Here is a 14,141-nt window from a genome sequence, read left to right on the forward strand (position 1 = left end):
AAATGGTTGGAACAAAACCAAAAGAAGAGTATTTTGTGACACTTGAAAATTATATGAAGCTCACATTTCAGTGGACATAAAGTTTTACTGGCACACGGCCATGCCCATTCATTTACATATCATCCAGTGGATTTGGGGCCACGGAGGGAGCTGAGTGGTTGCAGCTCATGCCATAAGGACCCCAAGGCCGAACTTATTTATCATCTGGCCCTTAAAAGAAAAAATTTGCTGATCCCTGCTCTTTCTCAGGCGACACACACATTTCTGGTATCTTTGCCACCTCAGAATTCATGTGCTTGCTTGAATATACTCCATTTGCACGTATTATTCTGTTTCTCTTGAAGTCCTAAGCCAGGAGTGCTAACTCCATAAAAATGCACTTTTCCCCTCTATTTTTATAAAGTAACTATCTGATTCACAGGATTTTCAAACAATCCTAAAAACAAATGATGCCTCATCTCTCCCAGGTGGTCATATAGTTTAAGGTATGTGATAGGACTACTAAATTTTTTCCCATGCTCTCGACTGCTGAAGTAGAATGAAGTGTGCTTCTGACCTGCATTTGAAATGCTAGTTGGTGAAAAAGGAGTTAACTACATTTATGCCGTACTCGAAATAAGTTCAAAATACGTGGGTCTGCAGGACCACTATTTTCCAGAAGCCCCAGTGTTATCCCACCTGAGGGCAAGGCAGCGTCTAGAATCTTCATTCCCCAGCATTTCCATCCTGCCCTGACCTGGAAAAAGCAGCCTTCCCAGGTTTCAGGGAAAGCCCAAGGCAAAGGGGTCCAGATACTGAGAGGTGGAAGGTGGCCAGGGAGCAGTGAAAAGTTTAGACAGGGGTGTGGGTGGGGCCCAATTCCACCCTCTGCAGGGGTTCCTGTCAACCTCACACGGCCCCACTGCAGCTTCTAGGAGGATGGGGTGGGTGGGAGCAGATGCAGGCAGGAATCACCCTCTCTGGCTCCTTTGACTTATTGTCCCTTCTGCTGCTGGGTTGGCCAAAGGGTTTAGACTCAAAAAGGGAAGGTAGATGGTGTGGTCCCTGCACTGAGGAACAGAGAGTATGGGGCGGGGAGTGGGGAGCAGGGTTGAGGAGTTCTGGGTTCTTCTTCAGACATCACATTCTTCCTCTATAAAGTGAGAGCTAGTTAAGTCTCAAGCATCCCGTCTAGAGTTAAACTCAACAAGCAACTCACAGACAAACCACAGAAGAGGAGAAAGTAGATTTTGAGATTCCTCAGAGGCTCCTGGGACTTCAAGTTCACCCCCTTCCACCTCCCAGGAGAGAGAAGGATTCCTGCTCCCCCTTGGAGCCCGTTTCAGCTCCATCCCTTTATCAGGAAGAGGGTTGCTGACATCTGAGTGAGGTGTCAGCACACTAAATTGTCTGCACTCAGGTCTCAGTAAAATGGCTGGGGTCTTGACTGGTGTTTATATTCTCCTCCCTCGCAGAATACACCAGAAGGTGAGAGGTGCCCTGTGTATCTGTGCAAGGATGTGGAGAGAGCTGGTGTGGGAAAGGAGGAGGCATACTATTCAGTTACAGAGAAGGTTCCGTCTTATACTTCCTTCCCTTCAGATCTTTAAATGATATTGCAATAGCAACATACTCACAACTTACCAATATATACATCTCCAGAAATGGTATAAATGAAGCTTGTCCACCCTGAAAAAGGACATTAAAAGGTTAGTGTCCATAATGCTAAAAGGAACAAAAAAAGAATATGCAAGATAAGATTTGAAGTCAGGCATATATTTTAAAAGTTCGGTTCTGTGAGCTGTTTAATACACACACACATGCAAGTGTGTCACACACATTCCCAGTTCAAGCTAAGTGACTTGGCCCCAAATGTTTAAGAGTCCCCAAAATACACTGTCTACAAATACCTTGGCCTTATGCTATTTGCCACAAGTTGAAGTGTTAACAAATCAACTCTTCCTCCCAGTTCTAACATCATGACATTAACTGTAGAAGCCAACTGGACTTCTTCCTTCAGTTTACTAAACCTCCAGGCAGTTTTTAGCATGAAGATAATGCTAGAAATATACTTTGCTTTACTTAGTTGCATTGCAGTTTCCAGTGAACTCATTCTTTTTATTCACCTTAAAATAGAGCATCACTTCCAGGGACACATGATCTTTGCGTTATGAATGGGCTTCCAATGGTCTGTGAACTCCCTGGAGGTGTCCACAGAATTGTCCAAGTGTGTCCATCTCTCCGGAAAGAGGGTACATAGTATTCACCAGATCTTTACTGTGACCCATCGTGCCAAGAGTTGGGGACCTCAGACAACCTGCAATTGTACTCTTGGCACCAATACTTGATTTTTGTGGACACTTATGTATCGTGCTCATGACCCAGAAGAGGTGCAGCAGTTCTGTGGACAGACATGAACCTAGAAATGGCAAGCTCAGAATGCAATTAGGACACATCCCTGTAGAGGAAAAGGAGAAGATCTGGGAAGGAAATGTAGGGTAGAGTTCAAGGCCAGAAAAGCAGGGCCCAGGGTGAGAGGAAACTTGGTGGTGGGATAAACACAGAGGCAGGCAGGGAAGGGACAGGGAGGACCAAATCCTCTCAGGATGGGGTTGTGATGGCTGATGGGTTGGAATGCACCCTGGAGGCACACAGGAAAAGAAATAACTGGTGAAAATGAACATAAATTGAGTCTGGTTGAGGAAATACAAAAGATGGCAAACCAAACCAATGAACAAAAGCACTCAGGTGGATGCCAGAAGCTATTTTTCCACCCTCCTGTTTCACAGTTGTTCCTCTCTAAGACTTTACTAGGATAAGTTTATCCCTCTGGGAGTAACACTATTTGGTCACAGCTCACTTTTTTGTTTTCTCTCTTATTAATCTGCTTGCTCGGTCTTGTGCCATCATGTATCGAACATCTATCGCATGCATGCCCTGGAGGTGGAGCTACAAAGATGAATAAGGCCACAGCAAGGGGTGTTCCAGTGGTACACCCTTGGGGAGGGTGTTGACGGGAGATGCTGGGAAGATGTGCCCACAGTTTACAGCCCCATTCCACAGGGCATCCGGGCTGGGCTGGCTCTGTTCTCTAAAGGGTGCTGAGCTTCCCTTGTCTCCTTTAGCCTGGTTTATAATCCAACTCTGCAATAAATATACCCCTCTCTTCTCTGTGCCTTTAGACACGTAGCCATGGAAAACTGTTTCCTTTTCAAAGTGCGAATGACTTTGCTTTTTTTCTGATTATGGAAAGGAATACACATTTATTTAAAAACATTCTCAGAATGCAAAAATGAGTAATATCTAAACTGAGAATCTTCCAGCAATCTTCATACCTAAGCACCACACACACATACACACACATATAATAGTTACATAGCAATTTGGTATTTGTGTATTCAGTTGTTTTTCCTTTTATGTACTATATATCATTTGCTTAAAATCCAAAACAAACTGAATATTCTATTGTAGATACTTTTCCATGTCAAAACCCAGACGTAACACACCCTTGGAAAAGACTGCATGGCCTTTCACTGTAAAGATGTATAGCCTACCCCTCTTCATGGTTGCAAGATATTTAAAAATTAATTTTTTCCATGTTTGACAAAACCTCAAAGCCCTCAATTGCGCAGGTGGGTTTTTATTTGGGATCATTTTGACTGCCCTAACTGCATTTGTCCTCCACCTCCTTAGCTTCTTATGCACCCTCCTAGCAGAAAACTAGACCACACATAATCACCCAGGTCTGTTTGCTTTTCCTTTTAATCTTTTTATCAAGAAAGGATGCTGAATTTTCTCAAATGCCTTTTCTGCATTGATCGAAATAATCAAGTGGTTTTTTAACCTTCAGTTTGCTATTGTGGTCTACCATGTTCCTTGATTTTATGTTGAACCAGCCTTGCATACCAAGAATAAATCCCACTTGGTCATGGTGTATTAAGTCTTTGGATATGCTGTTGGATTCTATTTGCAAGTATTTTGTTGAGAATTTTGCATCCATGTTCATTAGAGAGAATGGTCTATAATTTTCTTTTCTTGTAGTGTCTTTATCTGGCTTTGGCATCAGCATGACGTTAGCTTTATAAAATGTGTTGGGTAATTTTTCCTCCTCTTCAATTTTTTTGGAAGAGTTTTAACAGGATTGGTGTTAGTTCTTCTTGAAATGCTTGGTAGAATTCACCTGTGAAGCCATCTGGCCCTGGACTTTTCTTTGCTGGGAGATTTTTGATGATGGATTCAATCTCTTTAAATGTGGTTGGTTTGATAAGTTCTGGTATTTCTTGCAGAGACAATGTAGGTTGTTTGTGTATTTCTAGGAATGTGTCCATTTCATCTACATTGTCCAGTTTGTTGGTGTTAGAGGTTTGCAACAATTAACAAGCTGTAGCTCGGTTTCCCCTGACATGCACTGGGGAAAGGCTAACCCCTTCCCCCATAAGCCTATGTGTCTAAGGGCATGGCACTTCCCCACAGGTTAAACAAAGAAATCACATAGAGATGGGAATAAAGGGAAATGGAAACCTTCCCTTCCTGCATATGGGAGGGAGATAAAATCCCCATAGTACAAAGAAACATCTGCTCCTGCAGCATTCCAAGAAACCATAACTCCCTAACGCACTATCTTCTAGTCTCTATCAGGGAAAATTTTTACCTCTAGGGAGTCCCTTCCACCTTGACCCTTTCCCCAGCCAAGCCCAGAAGGTTCCCTAGAGTCACTGTCCCAACCTGGTGGGATCTCTGGCCCCACTGGGAGCCACAGGCTGCCTGGGATGAGCAGGAAGTCCCAAGGGGACAGCCGTGCACAACCTTGACCCTCCTCCGAGCCCTTGGTCTCCCTGCTGGCCAAGCAGACGCCACTGTCCTCAGCCATCACTTACATGCCTGGGCCCCATACCCTGCTGAGAGCAGGGCTCTCCCATGAGATTTTCTCATTTTTCCACCTTTCCTCCCCTCTCCTCCCACTTTTGCATTCTGCATCAGGAAGGGACACAATCCCCATGTTTTCACTGCTCTGTTCCATGTCACACTCCTTACATTTTCCTTTCTTCGACAAACATGGTTGGCCTCCATGGCACTGGCACTCTGCAGCCGGGAAGCTCTTCCCTTCCCTCCAAGAATAACAAAGGAAATTGAACTGGGATGGAGGCTGGACTTGACCTCTGGCCAGGCAGGAAGTTTAAGTCAGTAACAGAATTTACGTCAAGACCTTCTTTGGCCAAACATATAAAAATGCAAATATTTTAAAAAGATGGCAATTATTTCCCTAGCATTTGCTCTGTATTCCAGGGAGGTTTCCTCACAATCTAATTCTTGCAAAAGTCCCTAATGAGAACTTCTTCCCTGCGTACATCCCTTGCCTGTACCCAACTCGTTTTCTTCCTGCCCAAGTCTTAGAATTCATTTCAAAGGGCTTTACAACTCAACTACTCCTCAAGAATAGAAAAAGTATAAACACATGGCCTGATGACACACCAAACCCATAATAGTTACGGTCCACTCTGTGGAGGGAAGGAGAGAGGGGACCGTACTAAGGACAGAATGCACTGCCCCTGCAAACTCTGCCATGTCATGCCCATGGCCAGACCCCAAAGGAAACTTCTGCAGGCAGCTCCATCACCATGGACTTCTCCTTCAACCTGGCTAGGACAGAAGCAGACCCTGCCTCGTCCTCCCCTCCCCCTCCTCACTCCATCGAATTATAGTTTTTTATTTTGAAATAACTTCAGACATGCAGAAAAGTTTCAAAACTAGAGCAAAGAATTACTGGAAACTCTTCACTCAGATTCCCCCAAAGCTGCCATGTCTTCACATAGGTTGTATCATTCTTCTCTTGATGTACATGTATCATTCTTTATTCAGAAACATTTCAGAGTAACAGAAAGGATGCTCCTTTACCTTGAAATGATTTTCAGTAGGTATTTCCTAAAAACAAGGCTGTATTTTCCTGCATAACCACAGCACACTCAGAAAACCCACAAAACTAACACGATACAATATACTATTATCTATGTACATTTCTTCAAATTGTGTCAATTGTCTCACTAATGGCCTTAGGACAAAAGGAAAAATAATTTTCTAGACCAGGATCCACTCCTGGATCCCAAGCTGCATTTAGTTGTCATGTCCAGTTTCCTTTCATCTGAAAGAGTCCCTCAGTCTTTTTCTTTCATGAAAAGCACAGACCAGTTATTTTGTCGAGTGCCTCTCAGTTTGGGCTTGCCTACTGTTTCCTCATAATTGGACCAAAGTGTTTGTAAACCCATTTTCTGTCTCAAATTTAGAGAACAGTTTTTCTTTTCAATTTTTTGAAAGTCAGAGCGGTCTGAAGGATGATATAATGAACAAATATTTTACCATATTTATTTCATATCTTTCTTTTCCTTCACAGATCAAATCATCTAGATGAAAGAAAGTCCCCTAACCGGCTGCCTCCAATCCATGTTCTATACCATAGCTATTGTGAATTTTCTACAAGGGACCTTCAAACTCTTCCATGACTACCTTTTCTCCCAGGACAAGCCTGCACTGCTGATCCTAGCACCCAGACTCTTCTCAGCCTGGTCCTCTATTTCCTCTCCAGCGTCACCACCACTGGCCTGCCCCCCCATCACTCTTCCCACCGCCAAATTTAATTCTCAACCAGCAAAACCACTCCTGGGGAATGGAAGAAGGATGAGGCAGCAAGAAGCCTTGGAGGAGGCTTTGCAGTGGCATTGTCATGGAAAACAAACCAACTAAATAACCATAAGACAGCAAATAAAACGAACACACAATCACAGGCAGAAAGTGCAGGTTTACAAGTCATGCACGAAGAGATCTAGGACAAGACTCTTGAATTGCTTTGCGCCTGTTTCCTTCTTTGTAAGATAAGGAAAGAATATGCACAGTACAGGACTGCTGTGATGCTCAGGTGGTAATGGTGTATGTGGGCAGACATATAGACATGTACATACCTACACACGTGTGCATGTGCACACCCCACCCTACCTACACAAACGGCACTTAGATGGTTTAGCAAATGTCAGTTCCGTTTCCTGCCCCTTCCTTCTTTTTCCACTTTCCTCTGAGTTTATGTAGGTTAGGAGATTGTAGTGGCTGCTCTGGAAGCTTCTGGTGAGGATGTCACCCAGGCCAGAGAGGGTTCTCACTACAGAGATGACCCCATCGCTCCTCACTGCACCCCTCCCCAAACCTAACCAATTGTTCTCCTCTGGGAATACACTACATGCCAATAAGCAAAGCTAGGCAGGGTCACTGTTCCCCAAAATGTAGAGAACGGGTCTTTGCTGTCTTCATCAAGCACCCTGTGACTCTTCAGGTGCTGTCTGTTTCCCCCAGAACACTGCAGTCTAGAATTGGTGACATAAATTGGACTTTCTGATTATACAGCGATTGATAGCTTACTATATGATGCATGAGCTTGGCCCCAAACAGACATTTAACCCCTACCTTGTAACTAAAGAGAAACAGCTAATAGAAGACAGATGCCAATTTTGCAATTATACCATCTGGGAAAGAGGTTATGACATGAACATGTGGGACTCCCATCCATCGAAAACAAGAGAAAGCCCATTTTACCACATTTGGTGGGTGACAGCAATAAAATGCCCAACAAGACTGCACAGCATGTTTCACACAAACAGGCACTTGAGAGAACGGGCTTTCCGGAACAAGATATACCCAGAATGAGTTTCGTACATCACAGAACTCACACACTATGGTCTGTGTTTATAAACCAGGGGCATAGAACATCTGGAGCCACCTCTAAAGACACTGTATTTTTTTATGGACTACTTCATGAATTTGCGTGTCATCCTTTTGCAGGGGCTATGCTAATCTTCTCTGCATCATTCCAATTTTAGTATCTGTGCTGCTGAAGCAAGCTCTAGACCCTGTATTTTAAACAATAACAGCTGCAGCCTTCAGGACACTCTTCCACTCTGGCTTGGTCCACACTGATAATACTCAACACTGATTGCATCAGAGACAAACAGAGAAACTCAGAAATAAGTGAAACGTATCATTTTGATAAGAAATGCATGAGCAGAGTAAGCTCTTTGGAATGTAAACTCTCAGAAGACAGTCTCCCGTATGCCCAGAGCAATGCTGGCTCACTGGAGGGCAAGCTCTGCCGATTGTTTTCTTTCTCATAAAAGAGCAAGAGAACAACACTTATTAGAATACCTTGGAAAATTATTCTTCTCTTTAGAGACTAAGTCTACATGAAGTCTTCCCACCACCAAGGCATGTAATGTGATACTTCTTTAGCTAAATTAACACATACTGCTATTATTTCTTGATTTCATTTGAAAAGGACTTCTCTCCTCTTCAAATAGACATGATTCCCAATTGGTTTTTCATTGCCCAGAATAATTTAGAAAATAATTTAAATAGAGAGATATAATTATAAAATTACATTTAACTTGTTCTCCAATGGAAGTCAAATTTAAAGACATTTAAGAACTAAACCATGTAAAATTTTAAGGGTTAAATAAGGATTCAGAAGGTAAGAGAAACCTAAAATAAGCCAGTAATGTCCTAATAATCTCTAACATTATTAAATGGACACATTTAGACATCTGATTGTTTTTAAAAGAAAAAAATGTTAGATGCCATCTAGAAAACATGCAAAAAGTGTAGTAAAATCAAAGTATACTAAAATGCTTAGATGTTTCTTACATTCCATTGACCATCAATTTAATCTATTCTCTCCTGAAGATGATGCCACAGAAAACACAATATTACCATTTTCTAACTGGTAAGATGGCACATTAAAAATTTTTTTAAAAATAGTCACTTTTTAAACAAATATGCAAAATCTCAGGTTTACTTAGAATATGCCCAAGGTGTAGCTGGTAGGGTAATGGTCAATAAAGGCCATTAATCTGTTCTGTGCAGGCAAGATGGTGGTTGAGAGGCACAGCTAATGTCAGACTGAGTGTGCTAATTTCTGCCCCAACACTCATTATCTAGGTGACCTTGAATCAGTGACTTAACCTCTTCGTACCTCAGTTTCCTCATCTGAAAAATGGGATTGTATGTGTTAATACAGATAAAGTTTTCACAGAGCAGTACCTGGCAAACAGTCGGCACTTAATAAGTATTAGCTGTGAATATCACTTTTACTACATGATGAGCCCATGAACCGTGAAATCCCGAAAATGTTCATGACATGCCCAGAGTGGATTTTTGGCATGTTTCTTTTTTAAAGCCTTGTATTCGAAAACTGAAATTGTACCTCTGCAGAACACCACGTGTGATCACCCATTCCGAATAGGGTTAAGTATGTCAGTATGAAAGGCAAAACAACAAAGCATCTATAAAAGAGAGAACATTTTCATGATCTTTGGCTAGGGAAAGATTATTAAAGAAACCACAGAAAGCGGTAACCTCAAGGAACATAATGACACGTTAAAAATAGCATAGAACAAAAATCAAGGCAAAAAAAGAGAGAATATAATTGCAACACAAATAAATGATGACTAGTTTTTAGAATATATAAAGAGCTCCTACAAATCAAGAAGAAAGAGACAGTTATTTCATCCAAAGGAAAATGCTATGAAGCAGCTCTCTGGATAACTTTGTATTTCAGGCTCTGGTTCATATATACCACTGCTCTGAAGACTTACTTGATTAACACCTGTAACTATTATGTGTATTCCAAGTCTGAGGGGAACTGTGATTCTAATCTCTGCTACTAGGTATTTGAAAACATGACCTAGAATGCTAAAAATGGAGAACCGTCATGTATGGGAAAATCTAATTTTCCGAATCCCTTTGTTTCTCTGAACTTTTCACTTTTAGGTCCAGTATATGTATATCAATAAAGAAAATTTCAGTAGAGAACATATACTCTACCCCTCTGTGGAAGGCAGTCTAGTGGCCCCCTAGTTCCCAGAACCGAGGACTCTGTGCAGCTAAGGTAGCTCTGGTAGGTAGAAAGCTTTGTGCAAAACTAGCCATGAATTAAATCATGTATTCTGTGTAGGAAATAAAATCAGTTTTTGCTGTCTCTATGAAAACATCAGAAGATCTAAAATCCTATATGACTCATCCATGTTCGGGGCATTCTCCTTAAAAAGGAGATGACTGTGAAAAGACATTCAGGCAGGAACTCTTGAGGAAAACTCTGTTAACATGTATTTCTTCAGGCTAACTCAAATCATTACTTTTAAAAGAAATAAAAAATGAAAGAAAAAAAATCACTATCTCATTTTTGCGTCATGGACCATGTGGAAAACTGTGGGGTACTTTGTCCCAAGATCTGTCCTAAGTGTGGTAGACTGAAATCTAAGATAACCCCCATGAAACTCACCTCCTGGTATTATGCCCTGTTGTAAGTTCCTCTTCATAAGTGTGGGCTGCATCTAGTGACTTGCTTTTAATCCAGAGTAAGCAAAAGTGATGGGATGATACTTCTGAGATAAGGTGACATGAAGACTTTGGCTTCCGTGTTGGTCTCCCTCTGTTGTGCTTTTGCTTGCTCGCCCTGATGAAGCCAGCTGCCATGTGGGGAGTGGGCTGCCCCATGGAGAGGTCCATGTGGCAAGGGACCGAGAGCAGACTCCAGCCAACAACCCTCAGGGAACTCAATCGTGTCAGCAATCATGAGTGTGAGCCTGGAAGCGGATCCTTCCTGGGCTAGTCTTGGGATGACTGCAGCCTTGGCAGACACCTTGACTGCAGCTTTGTAGGAGTCCCTGGGCCAGAGGACTCAGCTATGTTGTGAGTTACTGTCAGATAACAAATGTTCGTTTAAGGTACTAGGTTTTGGGGTCATTTGTCATGCAGCAATATAGGAAACAAATACAATAAGATGTATTTTAACATAGCCTAATATGATTTGCTGAGTAGCTACCATATGGATGGCATTAACATCTACTTTTTAAATCAAATGAGGAAGATGTGGCTCCTTTCCTTTTTCTTTTTCCACAAAGGTTAACACAGAAGCAAAAATATATTGACAGTATATAAGAAGGTGTGTTAGTTTCCTACTGCTGCTGTAACAAATGACCACAAATGTGGTTACTTAAAACAATAACAATTTACCATCTTACTATTCTGGAAGTCAGTAGTCTAAAAATGGGTCTCACAGGGCTAAATTCTAGGTGTCAGTGGGGCTGTGTTCCTCCTAGAGGCTCTGGTGGTGGTGGGGAATCCATTTCCTAGCCTTTTCCAGCTTTTAGTAGCTGCTCTGATTCCTTGGTTGGTGGCTCCCATCCATTTTCAAAGCCAGCCATCACATGACTCTGACCTCTGCTTCCATTGTCACATCTCTTTCTCTGCCTCTGACTTTCCTGACCCCTTCTATTACTCTTAAGGACCACTGTGATTACACTGGACCCACATGGGATTATCCAGGAGAATCTCCCCACCTTGAGATCCTCAGCTTAATCACATCTTCAGCCTTCCTTTCGATATGTAAAGTAACATAGTCATCGGTTCTAGGAACTAAGGGGCCACTGGATTGCCTACCACAGAGAGGTAGACTACATGTTCTCTTATGAAATTTGCTACATACTGAACGAAAAACTGAGAAGTTCAGAGAAGCAGAAAGATTTGGAAAATTAAATTTTCCCATACCACAACAGTTCTCCATTTTTAGCATTCTAGATCATGCTTTCAAATACCTAGTAGCAGAGATGCTGTGAAGAAAGATGGAGAAAACAGAGTAGCTGGTGATGGCCAAACTCTGATATATCAGTCAGTCAGAAGATGAAGGGGATGTGAGGACCAGCAGGCATAAGTTTCTTGGAGAAGATTGATATTTTCCTAGAAATACAGATTTATGTTCTTCTCAATGAGTGATAACAAACAGTGTAATCTGTACATGACTTTACAGCAGGAAAAAATCAGATTGCCTCACAAGAGATGGTTAAGTCACCACACGAAACACATACACATACACACACCAACACAACTACTTATTCTTATTTTAGCCAAGAGCTAATATGAAAAATGTGTGGCCAGTGTGAAAGGAATCTGGTACTGTCAGAGACTCGACAAATTGGATTCTTTCTAAGTGATGCACAGTCCAGCTCAATTCCTGATATCAACTACCTTCCAAAAACATCACTGCATGAAACATCTGTTTTCTGCAAGATTAGCATAACTCAAGAGAAACATGCCTAGCCCAAAGGAAATAAAGAGATGGTAAAAATCGATTTCAATACTATTTATGGGAAGGAATTTAGAAAATATCTAGTCTGGTTCATGAGAGTTGTCTTCAGTCACCCTTAACTGGATGTCTCTTGGGACATATACATTTTCCTGTTATTAGGGCTGGGATGGTGGCAGTTTATGCTTCAGTTTCTATTCCATTAGTCTGGTAATGATACAATCAAATCAACATCAAATTAGCTAAACTGCAAAGCTAATGCCAAAAGCCAAACATAACCCAGACATCCATGTCAAATCCCTTTACCATGAGTAACAAAACAATCAATATATTATAAACAAAACCTATCCAGGACCCAGCCAAGGGCCCACACATTTCAAGGAACATTTGATACAATAAAGCACCCAAATAAAATCAGTTTAGACAATCCTGGGGGTTTATGATGGAATTTGTCCTGGAAAGGTAGGGGTGGGGGGGGGGAGAAGACAAAGGGTGAACTTGACTCAAACAACTTCATGTTAAAATTTGATCAGCTAACATGTCGGATTCCAGGCAGCCAGGGCTATCACATCTGTAAGTAATAAGTGTCTTGAATTGATAGTTTATCTGGCACTAGAGGAGGAAAGCCTCAAACTTTGGATGTATCAGCTAATGCAAGCATGGACTGAGTGTGCACGTGTGAGAGAACGAGCGAGAGCGAGCACGCTATAACTGGAAGGGAAATCATGGAGAAGACAGGTTCTTTTGTTTCATAGCTGGGTTTATAGCAGACTTGTTTAAAGTAGGTTTACAGGGATCCAATGTGAAAAGGTGCACTTCTGAGCCACTTTTGTATGTTTCCAAAAATGTATCTGAAAACAAATCTCGGGTTTAAAATTCAAAAGGAAAAAGAAATAGAAGTACAGCTTTCTGAGCTGATGGATTTGCTTTCTCTCATGAGGTGGCAGATGAGAGCACAGCAAATACTAACACAAACCACACACTTCCTGTTGGTGGGGTTGTAGGGAAACTGGTATTGTCATACAGTGCTGATGGAAAGTGCCACTGGCTTTTGGGGCCGCAACCTGATGGTATCTTTAACAATTAAGCACGCATACACCTTTTGATCATTCCCAGAAACTTGCCCCATGAAAATAAACCCCCAGACGGGAGGAGGTACATGCAAGGATGTTCACTGCAGGCCAGTCTGCAGCAGCCAAGGAAAAGGAACCAAGCCCAGATGGCAGCATAACCAATAGAGGATGGGAAATCCATGCATCGAATATCACCATTAAAAAGAGCCATCTGAGTAGATTGGAAGCGTTTTGCAAAATCAGTATTGAAAATATGATTCCACTTAATTAGCAATGACCAAATAACCCTGTACAGGTGCATATTTGCATGTACATACATGCCAGTGCAAAAAAAACAAGTTTGAAGAACAATTCAGGAAGACATAATTCAACGGCATATCTGGGATATAGCCTATGTCTGGGAAAAATATGTACAGGCTACCAACAGGGGTGGATAAGGAAGGGAAGCAGATGCAAAAGGAAAAGAGCACTGCACCACAAAATTAAAGCATATATGCCATCGTAAGTATTTGCTCTAAAATCAGCTGGAAGCCTGGAGGCTGGCAGAAGGATTGCCCTCATGCACAACTGAGCAGAGTCAGAGAGACAGATAAAGCAGATACAACCCCCAGATATTGGTTCCTTTGAAGGCTAAGGAGACCCATGAGAGTTATGGTCATGGCCGATGGGGTTAACTACCAGGGCAGATGGCCCCTCTTTGGAAATGGTGTTTATGTGTGATGAATCTGGACTCAGATGGGATCTCCCTTCATAAGACTTTCATGCTAATGTGCTGGAGGTGCAGTTAATGTTGGGGTTTAAGATATATTTAGGGGATTTGAATCTCTGGACTGACAATGTGATAGCCAGGTCCTGAGCCTCAACAGACTCCAGCACCTACAATCTGATTTATTGGACTTACCATACTCAGCTAAGATGGAGTTGAAGAAGGACAATCACCACACCACGGAGCCTAGAGTGATTACAACTGA

At 42.0% G+C, this 14,141-nt stretch overlaps 1 protein-coding gene and 1 non-coding gene across 3 annotated transcripts in view; both read right to left on the reverse strand.

Annotated features, from left to right (window-relative positions):
• Nucleotides 1-14,141, reverse strand: part of PIR (pirin) — an 87,846-nt gene that overhangs the window by 16,858 nt on the left and 56,847 nt on the right. For both annotated transcript variants that reach the window (XM_004449063.5, XM_004449064.4), the window contains exon 7: nucleotides 1,624-1,668. In XM_004449063.5, coding sequence (XP_004449120.1) covers nucleotides 1,624-1,668 — 45 coding nt within the window. The remainder of the gene's footprint in view (nucleotides 1-1,623; nucleotides 1,669-14,141) is intronic.
• On the reverse strand, nucleotides 7,759-7,861 carry LOC111759175 (U6 spliceosomal RNA). The gene has a single exon (XR_002793258.1). It is a non-coding gene; the product is annotated as a U6 spliceosomal RNA (small nuclear RNA).

Source organism: Dasypus novemcinctus, chromosome X (genome assembly GCF_030445035.2).
Source record: "Dasypus novemcinctus isolate mDasNov1 chromosome X, mDasNov1.1.hap2, whole genome shotgun sequence".
Taxonomy (NCBI): Eukaryota; Metazoa; Chordata; class Mammalia; order Cingulata; family Dasypodidae; genus Dasypus; species Dasypus novemcinctus.